This window comes from Primulina huaijiensis, chromosome 4 (genome assembly GCF_012295235.1).
Source record: "Primulina huaijiensis isolate GDHJ02 chromosome 4, ASM1229523v2, whole genome shotgun sequence".
In the NCBI taxonomy this organism is placed as follows: Eukaryota; Viridiplantae; Streptophyta; class Magnoliopsida; order Lamiales; family Gesneriaceae; genus Primulina; species Primulina huaijiensis.
The window spans coordinates 5,661,794-5,685,362 of NC_133309.1; the positions used below are offsets into that span (position 1 = coordinate 5,661,794).

The following is a 23,569-nucleotide window of genomic DNA, read 5'->3' on the forward strand; positions in this document are numbered from 1 at the left end:
TTTTTACTTAATTTTTAAGAAGAAAATTACGACAAATATCCAAATAAACATCACTTTTCAAATTCAAAAATCCAAATTACACCTAACATGTAACAAAATAGTGATGACCAAGTTTAAGTGCCCAAGAAAACATCAAGTTTAATTCTACAAAAAAGTAGCAAACATCAAGTTTCTTATACAAAAAAGTATCAAACATCCAGTTTCAACTTTCAAGTTGCATCCTTTGATGCCCACACCGCATCCAATTCTTGAAGTGTTCTTTCGTAGTCATTATCATCTTCATCCCCACCATCCAAAAGTTCTTCCAAGTCCAAAGAAGGTGTTTCTTGCATTTCACCAACACCTTTATCTAAATATTTTTTAAAAAATTAAAATAATACATGTTTAGCAAACAGAAAGCAAAAATTTGTTAAAAAAAATTATTATTAAGACAAAAACCAAGAAATAATTATTTTTTCAAACTATTTAACAAAAATAAAGGAAAGAAAATTTACTTTCTTCTTCTTGAATATTTATTGGAAGAGCTTCCTAACCATAAAGCATCTCATCCAACTCATCTATGTCTAAAATAGGTGAAGAATTTTCTTCTTCTTCTTCCATAACCCAAAAGTCAGTTTTATCAATGCTCTCATAATCAATAGGATCTTGACAATTCATTTGGTTATCAAGCCTACAACAACAACAATAAACAAAACAATAATTCTAAATTTCAAGAATTCAAATTGAAAGAGTAAGTAAAAAAACCATCACCTTTCTTTTAAACGCAAGTTGTAATGGACATACACAAGATCATTTAATCTTTGATGCTTCAATCTATTCCTTTTCTTTGTATGTATTCTTTCAAACACGCTCCAATTTCTTTCACATCCCGAAGAAGAAGAAGTTTGGCTCAAAATCTTAATAGCCAAATTTTGTACGTTTGGAGCACTACATCCAAAAACTCTCCACCATTCATCTACAAGAAAATTTAAACTTTTAAACAATGAGTACAAAATATAAGAATTACCACAACAATAATATTTAAAATAATAATGCATACCTGGTTGCATACTCTTTGATGAATCAATAGCAAGTTGTCGAGCAAAACTTCCTAATCTATCTTGATAAATTGCTACTTCATCAATGCACTTTCTTTGAACAGATCTATCACTAATCAAGGTAGTGACCATCTCAACAAAACCATCCATTATCTCCTTTTTAGTGCACATATTAAACTTGTCATATGCAAAAGCAGGGTTCAGGAGATATGCTGCTGCATGAATATCTCGTCGAAGTTGTTTGTCCCATCTTGTCTTGACAATACTTGTAAAAGGCTTGTAAAATTTCTTTTTATTCTTGAAGATATTTTTTATTGCTTTCTTTGCCCTATACATTCCGTCATAGACATAACCAATTGAAGGCCTTCGATCAGTATCCATTATACGCAACATACGTATTAGAGGAGCAGCAACACCAACTACAACTGTGCAATCACTCCAAAATCTTGTATCAAGAACAACCGCCAGAACAACACTTGCTTTTTTGTCTTTGAAGTATCGAGAATCCTTAAATGTCTTACTAGTAAAAAAAGCTTGCAAATCATGTTGATGTTCAAGGATACTCTTCAATGCAATGAATGTAGTAGCAAAACGAGTTGGCCCTGGACGTACAATCTCTGTCCATCCTTCTCTCTTTCTCAACCATGCCAACAGAAATGCATGATTGTAAACGAATTTTGTTACCAAAGAAGCCTTTTTTGTAAGATTACTAACAAGCTCCATTTTACCAATATCACCAAGAATCAAATTCAGACAATGTGCAGCACAAGGCGACCATTTGATAGAGGGATACTTATCATGAAGCAAAACACCGGCTGCTTTATAGTTGGCCCCATTATCAGTTACCAAATGAACGATATTATTTGATCCAACCCATTCCACTAACTCAACAAATAGATTACAAAGTGTGGTTGCATTTTTCACAATATCAGAAGCATCAACAGATCTCACAAATGATGTTCCCCTCTTGCAATACACTAGAAAGTTTATAAGTTGCCTATTTGACCGATCTTGCCAACCATCAGCCATTATAGTGCAATCTCTTTCTTCCCAAACACTTCGATAACCATCAACTACTAATTGAACTTCCTTTTTCATGCTTCCTAATAAGTTTGTTCGCAACTGATTATATTTCGGTGCTTTATAACCGGGACCAACAGCAGCAATAGCATCCACCATTTGTTGAAAATAAACAGAATTCACAGCATTGATGGGAATACAAGTATCATAAAAAAACCTAGCAATGCTCATATCAACATTAAGTAAAGCATCTTTACTTACGAGCACACTTTTGATAGAACGTTGTGCACCGACAGTAGTTCTTGGTGCAAAAAAGTTAGGCATCTTCTCATCTCTCTTTCTCTTTCCTTTTTGAGAAGCCGCACCAAAAGAAGATTTATCTTTCCCACTTGTTTGAGTATGTGGTGGATGCATTTCTTCTTCAAGATTTGTCATATGAGGACCATCAATATTATCATCTTCAAATGATATCGAAGCTATGCTTTTTTCTTCAAATGCCTTTAAAGATTGTTCCATTTGATATCTTACATCATATGGAACTTTTTTGCATGATGCAATATCTCCTTTTCTACCTGCTAAATGTTTTTTCATCCTATTGATCCCTCCACCCCTCCACACATTATTGCAATGCAAACAAGTCCAACTTCTTTTCCCATCATTACCCACATCCTCTTTAAAATGAGCCCATGCTGGATCAGTTTTGCTTCTAAACGAGGAAACAGAATTAGATGTGGAACTAGATTTTTGCCCTCCACTTGATGAATCCATCTATATTTTAAAAAATAATGAACTTTAATGCACAGTTTATGAAGTATAGTAAAAGAGGAAAAATAAACAATAAATTATGAACATATGAGTAATTCAATATAATAATTGAGAGATACATCACAAAAGGAATATAAATTTGATATATTAGTTAATGATTGCTACTAACAGATCATTTTTTCTTAAAATTTAAATTGTTAGAATTTAGAAATGTTAAATATTTATAGCTACTCTCGTAGGCTTGATTTCTTGCAAAAGAAACTTTAGTTGTGATTGGGTTTGGGTAATATAGATACAAGATAATTAATTTTGAAGTTTGAACAACAATAAAATTATAATGACTAAGTTGGTATCTGTGACAAAGACTTGGCTAGTTTCAAGAAAACAAAGAAGCCACGATCCATCATTGTGGAATTGCAAAGTGTTGCTATGTAGAACACAACTCAACTACACGAAAACATGAGTACAAAATTATTTTTAAAAAATGGAATCCAACAGCTATTGCACAGTGCACTCGATGGAAAATTGGGAAAAAAAGATCAAAGAAATGGAAGAGCACGTATCAGGATTGAAAAGCTTCTGTACCAAAAAAAATTTCTATGCTTTACAGTTTACGCTATGAAAAGAATCACTAATCATCAACAAAATGGAAGAGATTGATTAATTTTGCAAGATAAACAATATACCAAAAAAAAGTCTAAACTAACATTACTCATTACTTTGAGATTCCTCCTTTCCAATCAAGCTAGTAATAAGCAGGCGTGGTGTGGAGATCTCTCCAAATCTTGTGTCGATTTTTAATTCTAACCAGTCAACGAGAATGAGGATAATTAAATTATTAAAATATCTGGGCAATTTTTTTATAATTTCACAGACCCGTGCGGTTCCTAAAGACCGGCCGTTTTCCGGTTTAACCGGGTTTTAACCGGTTTTTTCCGGTTAAACCTGTTTTCCTGGTTTTACTTATCTCCGGACCGGTCTGGAGGTCGGTTCGCGGTTGAACCGGTCCGACCGGCCGGTCCGGTCCTGTTTGGAGAACATTGCTTAAAACGATATTGCCCCGCCCCGTGCTCAAGGTTGTTGGCAATTCGTTTCCCAAGATACAACGACTACGGCTTTAAAATAGTAGCACTACAAATTTCAAAGCCACACGAACTTGAAATGTTTAGAACGCTATCAATATAGTATGCAAACTTTCTAATTTCGAACTTTAAGCGTTAAACTTAAAAATCCAATTCCAAGAGTTTATATCTGGCAAAACTTGGATTTAAGCGCAAATGCTTAAAAAACTCAAAACTAGAAGACAACTCTTTAATTTAATTTTAAAGTTCGAATTTAAGTAAAAACTTAGAAAATCCAAACTCAAGATTTTATATCTTGAAAATTTGAACTTTAAGCGCTAAAGCTTAAAAATTCGCATATAGAACTAAATTAGAGAGAAAGAAGAAGAAGAGAAAATTTGGTGTTGTGAATGCAAATGAGGCGGGCCCTATTTATAAAAATGAAATGACTTGAATAAAGAGACATGCCTATTCATGAAATGGTGCACCATTTCACCACAAAAGATTGCACCTTTTAATCAAATCGACTTGGCCCTTCGGCCAAGTCTAATCCCCAATTTTATTGAAATCACACGGCCATCTTTTCACTCGATAAAATTTGAACTCAATTAATTTCTCATTCACCCTAATTTGTAATCGAGAAATAATTCCGTTCGCTACGTAGCTCGTTCAAATTATTTTATCGATTCAAATGAGTACAAAACTCATTTTTTCTAACAATCCCCCACATGAATGAAAATTAATGCATGTGACTATGCTGACTCGAAAAATAGCGTTCTAGCGAAATATTATTGCATTAGGATAAGTAGCGTTTGGCTTTGAACCTTCCTTAGTAAGATATAATCGGATTTACTTGGCAATTAGTGGACGCGATGCCTTGAACTATTCGCCGTTTTGTGTAAACCAAGACAATTATATTCACACTGTAACATTTCTAACATTTCATTAGGTTCTCACTGTTGGGTCCATTTCAGCCATGGCCGCCCCTTGGTTTCGCGAGTGCTTTTCATATTTGAAGCGGCCACACTTCGCACTTACGCCGGTGATCTCCTAGGAAAGTATCCCACTATACTCCAATATACGTATTAGTATATCTTAGGAATCATTAAAGGTAAAACCTAGCCTCATACCCCTTTGTGGGCAACACCTCTTATCATAGGAATAGGTAGGAGATTTCTTTAGGTGTTTCTACAAATCTCGTAATTTAGTTGTCCCTTTTGAACCTAGATCTTGGGATCTCCATTCAACTAGGTTGGGTAACCACTAGAAGATTTAGTTTTTGGGTTTTAATCCCATTCCTCTTGATAGACAATTCATTTGATCTCTCGGTATACTTTTTGTAAGTGGATCCGCTAGATTCTCCTTTGATTTTACATAATTAATGGAGATAATGCCATTAAAGATCAATTGTCGTATGGTATTATGTCTACGACGTATGTGTCGAGACTTACCATTATATATAGTGTTTTGTGCCCTTCCAATTGCTGATTGACTATCACAATGAATTATTATTGAGGACACTGGCTTATTCAAACAAGGGATTTCTTCTAAGAAATTTCGAAGCCACTCGGCTTCTTCTCCAGCTTTATCTAAAGCTATAAATTCCGATTCCATTGTGGATCGAGCAATTCAATTTTGCTTAGAAGACTTCCATGATATAGCCCCACCACCAATGGTAAATACGTAACCACTTGTGGATTTTGAATCATTTGTGTCAGATATCCAATTTGCGTCACTATAACCTTCTAGGACCGCGGAATATCTCGTATATTGTAATCCATAATTTAAGGTGTATCTTAAATATTTAAGTACCCTTATTAATGCCTTCCAATGATCATTGCCAGGATTTCTTATAAATCTGCTGAGTTTGTTTACAGCATAAGCAATATCTGGACGAGTGCAGTTCATGAGATACATCAGACTGCCTATAATCTTCGAATACTCTAATTGAGATATGAGTTCACCTTTATTTTTGGAAAGATGCAAACTTGGATCTACAGGTGTTTTGATCAAGGACATATCATTCGCATTATATTTTTCCAATATTTTCTCAACATAGTGAGATTGCGACAAAACACGTCATTCTGATGTTTTGGTGACTTTTATTCCCAAAATGACATCTACTTCTCCCATATATTTCATATCGAAGTTTTTTGTTAACATCTTCTTAGTAGTCTTGATGATATTAATATTGCTTCCCACAATTAACATATCATCAACGTACAAGCATACTATCATATATGCTTCAGGTGTGCCTTTGAAGTAAATACATTTATCACACTCGTTAATTTTGAAGCCATTTGACAACATAGTTTTGTCAAATTTTTCATGCCATTGTTTTGGCGCTGTTTAAGCCCATATAATGACTTAACGAGTCTACATACTTTTTTCTCTTGTCCAGGAACCATATACCCTTCGGGTTGTTCCATATATATTTCTTCCTCAAGTTCCCCATTGAGGAATGCCGTTTTCACATCCATTTGATGTATTTCTAGATTATGTAATGCCGCAATTGCTATTAATACTCGAATAGATGTTATTCTCGTTACTGGCGAGTATGTATCAAAATAATCAAGACCTTCCATTTGTCTATATCCTTTGGCTACTAATCTAGACTTATATTATTCAATAGATCCTTCGGTCTTGTATTTTCTTTTAAGAATCCACTTGCATCATAGTGGTTTATTTCCCGGAGGAAGGTCAACCAATTCCCATGTATGATTTTGCAAGATAGATTCTATCTCATTGTTCATTGCCTCCTTCCAAAAGGGGGCTTCAGGACTTGATAGTGCTTCATTAACTGTCCTTGGTTCATTTTCCAGCATATAAGTTAGAAAATCAGGGCCAAAGGTCATTGCTGTTTTAGCCCTCTTACTACGTCGTGGTTCTTGTTGTTCTTCTTGAACTCTATCGCTCGTAGTTTCATAAGTCCTTTTTCGAGAACTTATTTCTTTATTTTCTATATAAGGAAATGTTGTTTCAAAGAAGACATCATTCCTTGATTCAATAATTGTTCCTTCGTGCACATCGCTTATTTCAGATTATGTACCAAAAATCGATATGCACTACTATTATTTGCATATCCAATAAATATACAATCTATTGTCTTAGGCCCAATTTTTACTTGTTTTGGTTTTGGCACTTCAACTTTTGCCAAACACCCCCACACTTTTAAATATTTGTAGGAAGGCTTGTGGCCTTTCCATAATTTGTAAGGAGTTTCGTTCTTAACTTTGTGTGGTATTTTATTAAGAATGTAGTTGGCTGAAAGGATGGTTTCCCCCCACAAGTTTTGGGGTAATCCTGAACTCAATAACATTGCGTTCATCATTTCTTTAAGAGTTCGATTTTTCCTTTCAGCAATACCATTTGATTGTGGTGAATATGGCGCAGTAGTTTGATGAATGATGCCACTTTAGCAACAAAATTCGTCAAATGGTGCTCCATATTCTCCACCTCTATCACTGCGAATAATTTTTATTTGTTTAGTCAATTGGTTTTCAACCTCATTCTTATAGTGTTTAAACACTTCGAGAGCCTCTTCTTTGCTACGTAGCAAATAGACATAACAATACCTTGTGCAATCATCAATGAAAGTAATGAAATACTTTTTTCCTCCTCTAGTTTGCACAAACTTCAAATCACATAAATCGGTGTGAATTAATTCTAGAGGAGTTGTATTTCTTTCCACTAATGGAAACGAGGCCTTTGTAAATTTTGCCTCAACACAAATATCACATTTGTGTTTTTTGTTTACGTCAATTGAAGGTAAAAAATTTAAATTTACTAGCTTACGTAGTGAATTATAACTTACATGACCCTAACGATCATGCCATAAATCACACGACTCAACCAAGTAAATAAAATTGGTACTTTTATTGCTTTCAATGTTACGAAGTACATTCATCGCATTCAGTTTGAAAAGGCTCTTTTCTAGATAGCATTTTCCTACAAACATATCATTCTTTGATAGTACAAATTTACTAGAATGAAACACTAGTCTAAATCCAGCTTTGACAAGTGCTGATCCCGACACAAGATTCTTTCGAATGTCCGGAACATGTAGCACATCAATAAGAGTTAATTCCTTGCCGGATGTCATCTTGAGCACCACCTTTCCAAGTCCCACGATTTTTAACGTAGTAGAGTTACCCATGAAGAGTTGTCGTCCAGTAATCGGGGTATAGGTAGAGAACATTTCCTTTTCGGCACAAACATGTCTTCTTGCTCCGGTGTAGATGAACCATTCTTTTGGATTGTCCACTAGATTGGTTTCAAACACAACAGCGGAAAGCATGAGATCCGACATGTTATTCGACAGTTTCTCATCTTCGGTGATGTTCACTTGGTCCCTTGACTTCTTTTGATTATCTTTTTTTCTCGGCAATCTCGTGCCAAATGGTTAGGTTTGCCACAATTATAGAAATTTCCTTTAAACTTTTTGGCATTTCCTTTCTTTGGACCATTCCCTTGATGCTTTCTCTTCTTGCTAGTGTTTTGTTCCACCAAATTTGCTCTCGCCTCAAAATTGCTTTTTTCGGCCTTCCTTTCGGATGCCCTGTTGTCCTCCTCAATTCTTAGGCGAACAATCAAGTCTTCAAGATTCATCTCTTTGCGTTTATGCTTGAGATAATTCTTAAAATCTTTCCACATAGGAGGCAACTTTTCAATCATGGCCGCCACTTGGAATGAATCACTAAGGTTCATTCCTTCCGAATGAATTTCTTGCTGAATTACTTGTAACTCTTGCACTTGGGCCATGATCGATTTGGAATCAATCATCTTGAAATCCAAGAATCGTCCAACAATGCATTTTTTCAAGCCGGCATCCTCAGATCTATACTTTTTGTCAAGTGACTCCCATAATTCTTTTGCCGTTTTCACTTGACAATACACGATGTATAGTGCATTGTCTAGTCCATTCAAGATTTAGTTTTTGCATAGGAAGTCACTATGATTCGATGCATCAACGGCTGCCCACTTTTGAGTATCTTGTTCTTCTTCATCAATAGTAGGTGGATCTTCTTTTAGGAATTTTTCCAAAGCCAAGGTGGTCAAGTAGAAAAGCATTTTTGTTGCCATTGCTTGAAATCAGTACCATGGAACTTTTCAGGTTTTTCTCCATGATGGACAGTTGGAGTCGTTGTACTTGTTGAGGCCATTTTGGTTCGATATCGTTTTAAGATTGTTTGGTATGATATTCTTTTGTTTGTCTTGGGAAATCTCGGGATAGAAATGGGTGAACCAAATGGCTAGGAGAAAATAGTCGAGGCAAGAGTTTGACTCTTTTTCCTAAAAACGATATTGCCCCACCCCGGTGCTCATGGTTGTTGGCAATTCGTTTCCAAGATACAACGACTACGGCTTTAAAATAGTAGCACTACAAATTTCAAAGCCACACGAACTTGCAATGTTTAGAACGCTATCAATATGGTATGCAAACTTTCTAATTTCGAACTTTAAGCGTTAAACTTAAAAATCCAATTCCAAGAGTTTATATCTTGCAAAACTTTGATTTAAGCGCAAATGCTTAAAAAACTCAAAACTAGAAGACAACTCTTTAATTTAATTCTAAAATTCGAATTTAAGCGTAAAATCTTAGAAAATCCAAACTCAAGATTTTATATCTTGAAAATTTGAACTTTAAGCGCTAAAGCTTAAAAATTCGCATATAGAACTAAATTAAAGAGAAAGAAGAAGAAGAGAAAATTTGGTGCTGTGAATGCAAATGAGGAGGGCCCTATTTATAGAAAATGAAATGACTTNGATTTTCGCAGATTTGGGCTTTTTTTACCGTTTCTTTAAGACCTGGGAGACCAGCACGTTATCTCGAGATTCTTCATCATAGCTGGATTTCAGAACCAGCTTTCGCTTGTGACCTTTGGAGGCCTATACGTCTTCTTTTTCTTAAAAAATTCAATCCCGGTCTCTGTTTTGACAGAAACAATCTTCTCATCGGTTGAAAGATTTTTCTTTTTGAAGTTTTCAACCGTTGTCCAGTTGAACAACTTGGCTTTTCCAACCTCAATCAGATCCACCGGTTGGACACCTTCCTGCAGCAGTAGATGACAGATTTGAACCGCAAAGCCTTGAGACTGATTTTCTTTCTTTACCATGGAAACCGATGTCTTGAACAGGACGTCAGACCAGTTATGTTAAGATTTGAAGCGATAGTGGCCATGGTAAAAAATTTTTCCTTGGTGATTTTATCATACGCACCAGCCTTTGCGAGAATCCCTTTTGCCACTATATTAGCCAAAAGTCTGGATTCAATTTTTAGATCCCTTTTCTAGCAAGTTGGATAAGAAATAGAAGAGCCAGAAAGAGATAAATCAGTCCACCAAAGCTCAGCATTGCCATTTGGAAGAGTGGAGAAGTCTTTGAGACAAGTAACTAGTGACTTGAACAAATCAACGAACATCTTCTGGGTAATGCGAATGTTCTTTCCCTAAACAGCGCAGAAGATTTTACCATTCTCCATATAAGCAGAATCAAAGAACTCCTTCAAAATAGTTTCGGAATAATGCTCGCTGCAACCCATAAATAATCTCAGGCCGGAGGTTGCTAGCATTTGAAAAGTGGCTCGCATAGGTTTATCAGTCATGGCAAGCGCAGAGGCAAAGTTGATGACAATGGCGTTGTGTTCAATAGATGTAGCCATTGACTCGGTGAATGAAGAATATTTGACTAAGTCGATCTGCAAAACAACCTTGAACAGAAAAAATCACAAGAGAATATAGTGTTAAGATGCTAAATGCTTGCAATGGAGTAAAATAATGATAATGTAAAGTTGGTGTGATTATATTCGGTTCGGGGAAGTACATATCAGTCCAAGTGGAGGACTGTCAATGGATGTATTTTAAAATTTGAAAAGTTTCAGACGATGGTATAATGAGTAATTTCAAATTTTAAGAAGATAATAGTCATGTCATATAAGGCGGTCAGAAAGTTGACTGATTCTAAAGCCATGACTTTGAGTAACGTGCCCAAAAAAAATGAACCTTTTAACTTTATTGTTATTTAGAGAGTATGTGGTTGAAGTCATGCAATAAATAGGGTAGTCCACTCGTTAACCGCAGCGGTTAGAAACGTGTTCTATCCGACCCATTAATTTATTGATTTAACCAATAATTCCCCCTAACTTCTTGCATATTTTAAGGTTAAATGAACTTAGCTTTGGAGAATGAGCAGTCAGCTATTGATAGAGATATCTTCGCATTCTCTTGTAAATCTAACTGTCTCCATAATGATGGCAACCCTTCATATGGTCTGGGTCTATAAAAGACAGAAAATACGTTAGACATGAAATCACTGAAACTTTTTAAAAACAAATACAATTATATCAAAGCAAGAGATGGATAAAGCGAGCAGTTCTTCGGAACCAGATCTAGCAGAGGAATTCCAGTGGTCCATAGTGGCCGATCGCAAGCTGAAGTATGAAGACAGCGTTTTGGAGAAGACGCTATCCTTCTGGTCCAAGCTCAGGAATATCCGACCCATTTTGGCACATTGCACCGTAAATTCTTGTACGACCTATAAAATGATCCGAATCANCAAGAGACATGCCTATTCATGAAATGGTGCACCATTTCACCACAAAAGNCTTCATCATAGCTGGATTTCAGAACCAGCTTTCGCTTGTGACCTTTGGAGGCCTATACGTCTTCTTTTTCTTAAAAAATTCAATCCCGGTCTCTGTTTTGACAGAAACAATCTTCTCATCGGTTGAAAGATTTTTCTTTTTGAAGTTTTCAACCGTTGTCCAGTTGAACAACTTGGCTTTTCCAACCTCAATCAGATCCACCGGTTGGACACCTTCCTGCAGCAGTAGATGACAGATTTGAACCGCAAAGCCTTGAGACTGATTTTCTTTCTTTACCATGGAAACCGATGTCTTGAACAGGACGTCAGACCAGTTATGTTAAGATTTGAAGCGATAGTGGCCATGGTAAAAAATTTTTCCTTGGTGATTTTATCATACGCACCAGCCTTTGCGAGAATCCCTTTTGCCACTATATTAGCCAAAAGTCTGGATTCAATTTTTAGATCCCTTTTCTAGCAAGTTGGATAAGAAATAGAAGAGCCAGAAAGAGATAAATCAGTCCACCAAAGCTCAGCATTGCCATTTGGAAGAGTGGAGAAGTCTTTGAGACAAGTAACTAGTGACTTGAACAAATCAACGAACATCTTCTGGGTAATGCGAATGTTCTTTCCCTAAACAGCGCAGAAGATTTTACCATTCTCCATATAAGCAGAATCAAAGAACTCCTTCAAAATAGTTTCGGAATAATGCTCGCTGCAACCCATAAATAATCTCAGGCCGGAGGTTGCTAGCATTTGAAAAGTGGCTCGCATAGGTTTATCAGTCATGGCAAGCGCAGAGGCAAAGTTGATGACAATGGCGTTGTGTTCAATAGATGTAGCCATTGACTCGGTGAATGAAGAATATTTGACTAAGTCGATCTGCAAAACAACCTTGAACAGAAAAAATCACAAGAGAATATAGTGTTAAGATGCTAAATGCTTGCAATGGAGTAAAATAATGATAATGTAAAGTTGGTGTGATTATATTCGGTTCGGGGAAGTACATATCAGTCCAAGTGGAGGACTGTCAATGGATGTATTTTAAAATTTGAAAAGTTTCAGACGATGGTATAATGAGTAATTTCAAATTTTAAGAAGATAATAGTCATGTCATATAAGGCGGTCAGAAAGTTGACTGATTCTAAAGCCATGACTTTGAGTAACGTGCCCAAAAAAAATGAACCTTTTAACTTTATTGTTATTTAGAGAGTATGTGGTTGAAGTCATGCAATAAATAGGGTAGTCCACTCGTTAACCGCAGCGGTTAGAAACGTGTTCTATCCGACCCATTAATTTATTGATTTAACCAATAATTCCCCCTAACTTCTTGCATATTTTAAGGTTAAATGAACTTAGCTTTGGAGAATGAGCAGTCAGCTATTGATAGAGATATCTTCGCATTCTCTTGTAAATCTAACTGTCTCCATAATGATGGCAACCCTTCATATGGTCTGGGTCTATAAAAGACAGAAAATACGTTAGACATGAAATCACTGAAACTTTTTAAAAACAAATACAATTATATCAAAGCAAGAGATGGATAAAGCGAGCAGTTCTTCGGAACCAGATCTAGCAGAGGAATTCCAGTGGTCCATAGTGGCCGATCGCAAGCTGAAGTATGAAGACAGCGTTTTGGAGAAGACGCTATCCTTCTGGTCCAAGCTCAGGAATATCCGACCCATTTTGGCACATTGCACCGTAAATTCTTGTACGACCTATAAAATGATCCGAATCACAAACGGACAAAAACATGATCTTCCTAACTTGATGAGGCACTGTCCAGTCCAAGGCCATAGGCTAAAAGCCAACCAAGAACCCGGAACACGCCTATGAACCGCAGCACGCTTGATAGGAAAGTGGTCACGTCTCTGAACCGCCATGGTCCGAGCCTTAAAAGGCAACTTGGTCACGTCTTAGACATGATAGGAAAGTGTTCTAACCATGTCTATAGGCCCCTAGGGCAGCCAAGATCAGAAACACCCTCCCTTGACAGCAACTATACAAATCGAGACTCAAAGGGACACATTTGGGGTGTTGCTGTCACATGCGAGTTTCCTGCGTGTATGGGATTGAACAAATGGACCAACATGGTCTTGACACACCTTAGTACGTGTCTATATGAAGCCCCGAGCCCCTGGAGTCGAGCCAACCTCCTGAATCATCAAAACAAGCCAAACCGTGAAGGCGCACATGAATCATAAAAATTCTGTACATATTTTTTCGAAAATGTTGTTGCTTTATTTCGGTTTTGCTTCATAAAAATCATGAGTATGGTGGTTTAAAAATATTAATATGACTTGATTGAAGTGTGAAAGAAGGTATAAACATTCCTTGGATTTTTGTTTTGAAGAAAACAAAAGATACGACGACGCGGCGCGGAGGAGGCGCAGTGTTCTTCGCCTCCTTGTTTCTACTCTATTTTTCTCTATTGAAGGGGACTGGATTTTCGAGAATATGGAGGGGGAAAAATGGTTAGGGAATGAATTGAAAGTTTACTAATAGATGGGAGATTAGAAGGGTAAGATAAAATATTTTCTATCCTAGAGTTGAGAGATAAAGGGGGTGATTGATATCATAAGATTTTTGAGGGATGATCAAGAGTGCACATGTTCAACTTTAGGGTCTAGGTACAAGGGAAGAATTGCTTAATTATTTATTTGGTAGAGATTTTAAAAAAATGGGGAGGATATCTACCTAGAACAAGATGATGGAAACATAATAAGGAAATGAATTGTCCAACAAATAAATTCTTTTAAAATATAAAAGAGGGGCCGATTTTCTCATTAAAAAGGGAGAGGAATATTGCTAGATAAACATGGTACAAAATTGCTTAATTAATTTATTTGCTAGTGATTTAAAAGTTGGGAGAATATATTACTAGAAAAAGTTATGGTGAGATAATTAGAAGATAAATTGTCCACCTAATGAAATCTTTTAAAATTAGAGGAGGGGCCGATTTCATGAAGTAAAATAGAGTAGGGAATTGCTTAATTATTAATTAAATGAGGATTTAAGATTAAGAGATTATCTACCATGAAATGGATATGGAAATGAATCAAAGTTGAGGTGTAAATCAAAAAGACTAAATCTTTTAAAAATGAGAAGGGGTGGCCGAAAATCTTAAGAAAATAAAGGGAAAATATTTCTTAAATATTAAATTTTAAATCTCTAGTGTTTTTATCTACCCATTTAATATTTTAGGGAATTAAGGAATTAATTATTGAACTTTATTTACTACTTAACTCAACTTATTTAGATAATTCCTTAAACATTCTTTTACATTAAATTAACTTATTATTTAACTTAAATAAATTCTAGGGATATTTCATAACATTAAAATTTATCTCTTTACTCAACTCCAGTCCGGCCTCACTTAATTTACTGAAAGCTAATAATTAAACTACTGCATGAAATAAATAAATTTAAAGAAGAGAATTTAAATACTCATGCAATAAAATCATTTTAATTTAAATACTAAGAATTATGCATGGCCTATACGTAGTCTAATTTACGGGCTCTACAATCATTCCCTCCTTAAAAGAAATTTCGTCCTGGAAATTAAAGCTCACCGAATAACTCTGGGTACCGGCTCCTCATCTCTGGCTCAGACTCCCACGTAGCTTCCTCCTCTGAATGGTTAAGCCACTTGACTTTCACTCGCTTAACCAGCTTGTTTCGAAGCTTCTTCTCCTGTCTGTCTAAGATCTGCACTGGTCTCTCCTCATAAGACAGATTCGGAGTAAGCTGCAACGGCTCAAAATTCAAGACATGCAAAGGATTTGCCATATACTTCCTCAGATGGAGACGTGGGACACATTGTGTACTCCGGCCAGATTCGGTCAGATACGATAGAAACTAGAATACCATGAAGTCGGACTATCTCCCAGATATACAACACTGCATACTGAACCATGGTGAAAGTCGTCTTGATAGGCAAGAAGTGCGCTGATTTGGTAAGACGATCAACAATCACCCAGATAGCATTTGATCCTCTAACTGACTTCGGTAAACCGGTCACGAAGTCTATGGTAACATTCTCCCACTTCCACTCAGGAATAGGAAGAGGCTTGAGCAAACCTACTGGCCTCTGATGCTCTGCCTTCACTAACTGACAAGTCAGACACTCGGATATAAACCGTCTGATGTCCTTCTTCATTCCTGGCCACCAATATAATAACTGCAGATCTTTGTACATCTTCGTACTCCCAGGGTGAATAGAGTACGGTGTCATATGGGCCTCTGAGAGAATATCCGCTCGAATGGAATCACTGCTAGGAACCCATATCCTGTTTCGGTATCTCACAATACCGTCACTAATTGAATACAAGCCACTACCCTTGGCCTCATCTCTCTGCTTCCACTTTGCCAAATGCTCATCTGCTGACTGACCACTGCGAATACGGTCTAGGAGAGAGGACTGAATAGTCAAGGTAGATAGACGGGGAACTCTACCTTGAGGATATGCCTCTAGATCAAACCTCTACATCTCAGACTGAAGAGGTCTCTGAATCGTCAAATGGGCCATCACTGCAACTTTCCTGCTCAGTGCATTCGCAACTACATTAGCTTTACCCGGGTGGTAGCTAATGTCACAATCATAGTCTTTCACAAGCTCCAACCAACGCCTCTGACGCATATTCAGCTCTTTCTGCGTAAAGAAGTACTTGAGGCTCTTATGGTCGGTAAAGATCTGGCACTTCTCTCCGTACAAATAATGCCTCCAGATCTTCAAAGCAAATACAACGGCTACCAACTATAGATCATGGGTAGGGTAATTCTTCTCATGAGTCTTCAACTGACGAGAAGCATATGTTATCACCTTCCCATGCTGCATCAATACTGCGCCAAGACCGAGCTTCAAAGCATCGGTAAACAGAACAAACTCACCGGGCCCTGATGGCATGGCCAAAACTGGTGCTGAGGTAAGAGCTTGCTTCAAAGTATCGAAGCTCTTCTGACACTCCTTGCTCCACACAAATTTAGCATTCTTCTTGGTCAATGATGTGAGTGGAACGTCAATAGAGGAGAATCCCTTAATAAACTTTCGATAATATCCTGCTAGCCCAAGAAAACTGCGGATCTCTGATGCATTCTGCGGCACAACCCAATCTCTGACTGCGGCAACTTTCGCTGGGTCTACCTCAATACCACTGCTAGAAACAATGTGGCCTATGAATGCCACCTTCTCCAACTAGAATTCGCATTTACTGAACTTTACGAATAATTTGTGCTTCTGCAAGGTCTGCAACACTGTGGTCAGATGTCTGCCGTGATCCTCCTGATTCTTGAGTAGACGAGAATGTCGTCTATAAATACTATCACAAACTGATCAAGGTACGACTGAAATACGCGATTCATGAGATCTATGAAGATCGCTGGCGCATTCGTCAAACCGAACGGCATCACAAGGAACTCGTAGTGGCCATAACGAGTCCTGAAAGCAGTCTTGGAAACATCAGCATCTCTCACCCTCAACTGGTGATAACCGGACCGCAGATCAATCTTGGAGAATACCGAAGCTCCCTGCAACTGATCAAATAGATCCTCAATCCGCGGAAGTGGGTACTTGTTCTTCACTGTAACCCTGTTCAACTCCCGGTAGTCAATACAAAGCCTCATCGTGCCATCCTTCTTCTTCACAAATAAGACTGGCGCGCCCCAAGGTGAAAAACTCGGGCAAATGAACTCCTTATCAAGAAGTTCATGAATCTGCTTCTTTAGTTCTGCCATCTCTGTCGGCGCTAGTCGGTATGGTGCTTTGGAGATCGGAGTCGTACCTGGCATAAGCTCGATAGAAAACTCTACCTCTCTCTCGGGTGGAATACCAGAGACGTCCTCAAGAAAAACGTCTAAAAAATCTCTAACAATTGGAACATCTGCGGCTAACTGACTGGGTGTCTCGGGGACAGATATAAAAGTTGCTAAAAATGCCCGACACCCCCTATGCATGAGCTTCCTAGCCTTGACATAAGGAATAATGCATGGTAAGGGAAAGTACCTTTCCGGCTCGAATAAGAACTGCGTCTTTCTAGGCGGTCGGACTAGAACAGATCTCCGCTGGAAGTCAATCAAAACTCTGTTCCGCAATAGCCAATCCATCCCTAGTATGATGTCAAACTCTGGCATCGGCAACACGATCAGATCCGCATAAACGAGGTTGCCATGGAGCTCAAGATCTATGTCTCGATTCACATTGGTAGCTGCCATTTCCTCACCAGAAGGCAATACTACTGAATAGGCTACATCTAGCCCAACGGTATGGACCTTGAGGAAATTAGCAAAGACCTCCGAAATAAATGAGTGGGTGGCCCCTGAATCTATCAACGCCTTCGTAGCGGAACCAGATATAAAAATTCTCCCTGAAAGATCGAAACTCTAAGTTGAACACAATAGTTACAAGAACTAAACTTATAGACATGCAAAGGCCAGAGTTCTTCTATCCTAATTCCCGAAAATAATACTAAGTAGAGCATGCACTCCTATCGCAATTCTAAGTTCAAAAATATTAACCTAGATTCCCAAAACATCGAATTTCAAATATATCTCAAAGCCTTAAGATACATGTCATAAGCATGGTTTCTGGGTTCGTCTCCGTAGCATGGAGAGCGAAAACTCTGCCTTGGGTAGGCAGATTCCTCTGAGGGCACTACAGAAGTAAGTGGTCTGGACTACCACACTTATAACACTTCCCTGAACCAAACATACATGCTCCAGGATGACGGCGTGAGCATTTAGGGCAAACTGGCTGCTCAACAATCCTCGGGGCTGGGCGTCCCCGCTGCGGCTGGCCTCTGTTTCTAGGCGGCCCGTGAAAAGGCTTCTTGTTCTGCTGCTGAGGAGGAGGGCGGTGTGGTATCTGGACTGGGCGCTTGCCCTGGCGGTCTCTCTCGACATCACACTGATCCTGTTCTACGGCTAGAGCTTTGGAGACAGCGACCTCATAAGTAGTAAGGTCAGACACCATAACATCCCGGCGCAAGATCTTCCGTAGACCCACAGGGAAATGCATCAATTTAGTTTTAGCATCATTCGCGATCAGGGGCACAAAATGACAACCCCTCTCAAACTTACGGATGAAGTCAGTAACAGTCAGATCTCCCTGTCTCAGGCTCATGAACTCAGTGGTCGACCTAGTGCGCACTTCCTCAGTAAAATATTTGGAGTAGAATACCTCCGTGAAGCGCACCCAACTCAGCGTAGCCAAGTTCAGGGCTACTGATGCTCCTTCCCACCATAAGAGAGTATCTCCTCCGAATAAATAGCTGGCACATCGGACTCTGTCTGCATACCCAAGCTCCATGAACTCGAAGATAAGCTCGAGGGACTTGATCCAGCCCTCGGCAATCATGGGGTCTGTCGTCCCTGAAAACTCCTTAGGACGCATCTTCATGAATCTCTCGTAGACAGCCTCAGGCCCTGTCGGCCTGGTCGCCACAGCATTGTTTTTCGCAAACTGTGCGAAGAACTGAGTCATCCCAGCTAGCATCTGGGCATTCATATTTGGTGGAGGGGGTGGAGGTTCGTTCCCCTCCTGTCTCTGCTCCTCCCTGTCCTCATGACGAGGCTCATCATCACCTCTCGGGCGTCCAACTTGGCGTCTAGTAGGCATACTGTTCCATATATAACCCATACGTAACCAACATACATAATTCCATAATTTATTTAAATGAAAAAAAAAACTGAACGATTAAAATCTGAACGTAAAAATACTTCATGAGAACATGCAGTTAAACTAATTCCGGCTTTAAATAAAATTCATGAATGTAAAACTTACAGACCGAACACGTGACTTCGTGAGCTTCTCAAGGTCAGTAGTAGTGCAACCCTTTACAAAATCATTGCTCTGAAACCAGCTATAATGGCCCGAAAATTCGTGTTTGAAAATTTGCGGAAAAGTTTAAAATTTTCTTTTTAAAGTAATTAAAATGCCTCATTCACAAAATAATCTGATAAATCAAGTTTAATGTTCAAAATAGCAGCGGAAGAAATTATTGTTGGCAAAATAACAAGTTAAAGTAATCCAACAACTGATAAAAATGTTTGAGCATAAAACAAATGGTAAATGCTGTAAATGAGGTCCTCGGGTCCCACTATTGCCTACTCGAGCTGGCTCATTGGTCCTCGCCCTCGATCCCAACATCATCAGCACCTACAACAATCAAGTCTAGTGAGTCTAAAGACTCAGCATGCATATATTATAAATAACGAGTAAATAATATAGTAAAATTTGCATTGGATAAAAATATCATGTCCTGAGGCATACCTGAAAATAACTTATCATGATCAATTATAATAGTGCATAACTGTAATGAAAATCACAGTGAAAATGTTTGCTCCTTGGAGCCCTGTAATAAAATGGCATGTCATAAATTTTCTGGTGAGATTATGGTCTACGCAAGTGGCCCCTGCACTGAACGGAACTGAACTGACTGGTAACTGGCGACCGGAACCGGTAACTGGCAACCGGGTGAAGTAATGAACGTCTGATCGGACTAATGCCACAGTATACTGGGTGAAACTGAACTGACCGGTAACTTGCGATCGGGACCGGTAACTGACGACCGGGTGAAGTAATAATTCCATGACAGTAAAGTGACCACAAGCCATATCTCATAAATCTCAAAATGAATATTTTGCACGTAATATAATTAAATAACATAATTGAATATCCTTTAATAATTTTACTGATTGGGTTGGATCGCTCCCAGGCTCGCTGCGACCTAAATCTAACATGAAAAATATGCATATGGTTTAACTTGACCAAACTTGCAATTGAATCCAAAAACTGAGACAATTGCGCCTAACGACTTCGTATTTAATCGTGACTCCGTAACAACTCGAACCAACACCGAACCATCATATAGTCATGATTAAAATATGCCTAAAATGATGAAATAACGCTCCTAAATGTACAGTACTCGAAATTTAGTGAATGGAGGCCAAAAACGTGAAACGCTCTTTCGAGAGTCATTTTGGCACATTGCACCGTAAATTCTTGTACGACCTCTAAAATGATCCGAATCACAAACGGCCAAAAACATGACCTTCCTAACTTGATGAGGCACTTTCCAGTCCAAGGTTATAGGCTAAAAACAAACCAAGGACCCGGAACACGCCTCTGAACCGTAGCACGCTTGCTGTCCAAAAATACAGCAGCAGCGCCTTTGATTCCTTGCGTCGTTTTCGAGACTACCGGCCATTGGGGCTTGAACCGCCAACCAGAGTCCCTTACCAACATCCTAAGGGATGATTTGAACCATGGCTAAGGGCCCTAGGCCAGCCATAATTCACACCACACCACCAACCGAAAAGTCCACCCGAGCACTTAATTCTGTGCGTGGGGTGTTGCCACGCTTCTTGCTGTCATGGGCCATTACAGTGGCCATTTGGTTGACCATGGCAAGATCTAGACATCAAGGGATATGGTATGAACAATGGCTATGGGCCAGAGGCCAACCAAAATTCACACCACACCACCAAACCCGAAAGTTACACAAGCAGAATTCGAAAGGGGCGAAAGGGCTGTGCATGAGTTTTGATTTAAAAATTTATTCCGCCATGGACCGAGCCAGAAAAGGCAACTTGGTCACGTCTTAGACATGATAGGGAAGTGTTCTAACCATGGCTATAGGCCCCTAGGGCAGCCAAGATCAGAAACTCCCTCCCTTGACAGCAACTATACAAATCGAGACTCAAAGGGACACATTTGGGGTGTTGCTGTCACATGCGAGTTTCCAGCATGTATGGGACTGAACAAATGGACCAACATGGTCTTGAAACACCTTAGTACGTGTCTATATGCAGCCCCGAGCCCCTGGAGTCGACCCAACGACCTGAATCATCAAAACAAGCCAAACCGTGAAGGAGCACATGAACCATAAAAATTCTGTACATATTTTTTCGAAAATGCTGTTGCTTTATTTCGGTTTTGCTTCAAAAAAATCATGAGTATGGTGGTTTAAAAATATTAATATGACTTGATTGAAGTGTGAAAGAAGGTATAAACATGCCTTGGATTTTTGTTTTAAAGAAAACAAAAGATACGACGACGCGGCGCGGAGGAGGCGCAGTGTTCTTCGCTTCCTTGTTTCTACTCAATTTTTCTCTATTGAAGGGTACTGGATTTTCGAAAATATGGAGGGGGAAAAATGGTTAGGGAATGAATTGAAAGTTTACTAATAGATGGGAGATTAGAAGGGTAAGATAAAATCTTTTCTATCCTAGAGTACTTGAGAGATAAAGGTGGTGATTGATATCAAAAGATTTTTGAGGGATGATCAAGAGTGCACATGTTCGACTTTAGGATCTAGGTACAAGGGAAGAATTGCTTAATTATTTATTTGGTAGAGATTTTTAAAAAATGGGGAGGATATCTACCTAGAACAAGATGATGGAAAGATAATGAGGAAATGATTTGTCCAACAAATAAATTCTTTTAAAATATAAAAGAGGGGCCGATTTTCTCATTAAAAAGGGAGAGGAATATTGCTAGATAAACATGGTACAAAATTGCTTAATTAATTTATTTGCTAGTGATTTAAAAGTTGAGAGAATATCTTCCTAGAAAAAGTTATGGTGAGATAATTAGAAGATAAATTGTCCACCTAATGAAATCTTTTAAAATTAGAGGAGGGGCCGATTTTATGAAGTAAAATAGAGTAGGGAATTGCTTAATTATTAATTAAATGAGGATTTAAGATTAAGAGATTATTTACCATGAAATGGATATGGAAAGGAATCAAAGTTGAGGTGTAAATCAAAAAGACTAAATATTTTAAAAATGAGAAGGGGTGGCCGAAAATCTTAAGAAAATAAAGGAAAAATATTTTTTAAATATTAAATTTTAAATCTCTAGTGTTTTATCTACCCATTAAATATTTTAGGGAATTAAGGAATTAATTATTGAACTTTATTTACTACTTAACTCAACTTATTTAGATAATTCCTTAAACCTTCTTTTACATTAAATTAACTTATTATTTAACTTAAATAAATTCTAGGGATATTTCTTAACATTTAAATTTATCTTTTTACTCCAACTCCAGTCCGGCCTCATTTAATTTACTGAAAGTTAATAATTAAATTACTGCATGAAATAAATAAATTTAAAGAAGAGAATTTAAATACTCATGCAATAAAATCATTTTAATTTAAATACTAGAAATTATGCATGACTTATACGTAGTCTAATTTACGGGTTCTACAATCAGATTACACCATCGATGCAACTACGACATGACACATAGTATCGATTCATTGACAACTCTCAATATACCAATGTTTGTCGAATCGGTCGGGATATATGAGATGAAGGGACCGTAGTGTATGCTAACCATAATAGAATGGTTCTTGCAGGCACTATCATTTGATACCTAAGAAATCATGTAAGCGATGCTGCTAGGCGTTTAACATGATTGGTTGGGTACTATCAGACTTGAGTTCTGACGTTCTTGTTATCAAGAAGTTGATAATTAAGAATGGAGCAATTAGGGTATGCTCGTATAAGGACACGTTCAGTCCGAATCACATGGAGATGTGAACCCACTGCTAGTTGTATCAATGAACCATTGAGGGCCACACAAGTGCTAGCTTTCTAGATCCCGTTGAGAAGTAAAATAGTTCAATGTGTTGAACGGCTTATAAAGGAGTTTATAAGCGTAAGGAAAAATAGAAGTATGACTTTTATAAGGAGAATGTAACTTTTAATTTAAGGAAGTGTTCCTATTTTAAAAGTTGGCCAAACAAATAATGTATTTGAAAATTGTGATTTTCATAAACATTATTATGGACTAAATTAAATTAAGTCAAGTCTTGAATTAATTAAACACTAGTAGGCCTAGTAGAGTCCAAATAATTATATTAATTCAAGTGTTGAATTAATTAAATAACATTGGGCCGTGTAGAGCCCAATTAGAAATAATTATTAAACTAGTGGGCTTGAGTAAAATCAAGTAAAGTTTAATTGGGCTCAAATTTGTTTGAGACATTTAAATTTAAGTCCATGGGTTTTTTAATTGTTAAATAACCCAAATATATTTGCATGCATGGGAGGTGAAAGGTTGAGAGACAACTTTTTGTATAACCAAGGCTTGGCATGCACCT

General features: G+C 37.8%; 1 protein-coding gene across 1 annotated transcript; it reads right to left on the reverse strand.

The window, feature by feature from the left end:
- Window positions 1-495: 495 nt before the first annotated feature.
- On the reverse strand, window positions 496-3,611 carry LOC140975286 (uncharacterized). The gene is made up of 4 exons (XM_073438912.1): window positions 3,542-3,611; window positions 1,040-2,825; window positions 751-955; window positions 496-670 (listed from the first exon to the last, which is right to left on the reverse strand). Exons 2-4 carry the CDS (start codon window positions 2,823-2,825, stop codon window positions 529-531), a joined length of 2,133 nt encoding a protein of 710 aa, XP_073295013.1. The 5' UTR covers window positions 3,542-3,611; the 3' UTR covers window positions 496-528.
- Window positions 3,612-23,569: the final 19,958 nt, after the last annotated feature.

What these genes read in the sequence shown, in the direction of transcription:
- LOC140975286 (XM_073438912.1), bottom strand. Translation starts at nt 2,825, where the DNA reads ATGGATTCATCAAGTGGAGGGCAAAAATCTAGTTCCACATCTAATTCT. An exon ending in ATCAAAGAGTATGCAACCAG is followed by an intron (nt 956 to 1,039) that starts GTATGCATTATT and finishes ATTTTCTTGTAG; the next exon opens with ATGAATGGTGGAGAGTTTTT. An exon ending in AACTTGCGTTTAAAAGAAAG is followed by an intron (nt 671 to 750) that starts GTGATGGTTTTT and finishes TTGTTGTTGTAG; the next exon opens with GCTTGATAACCAAATGAATT.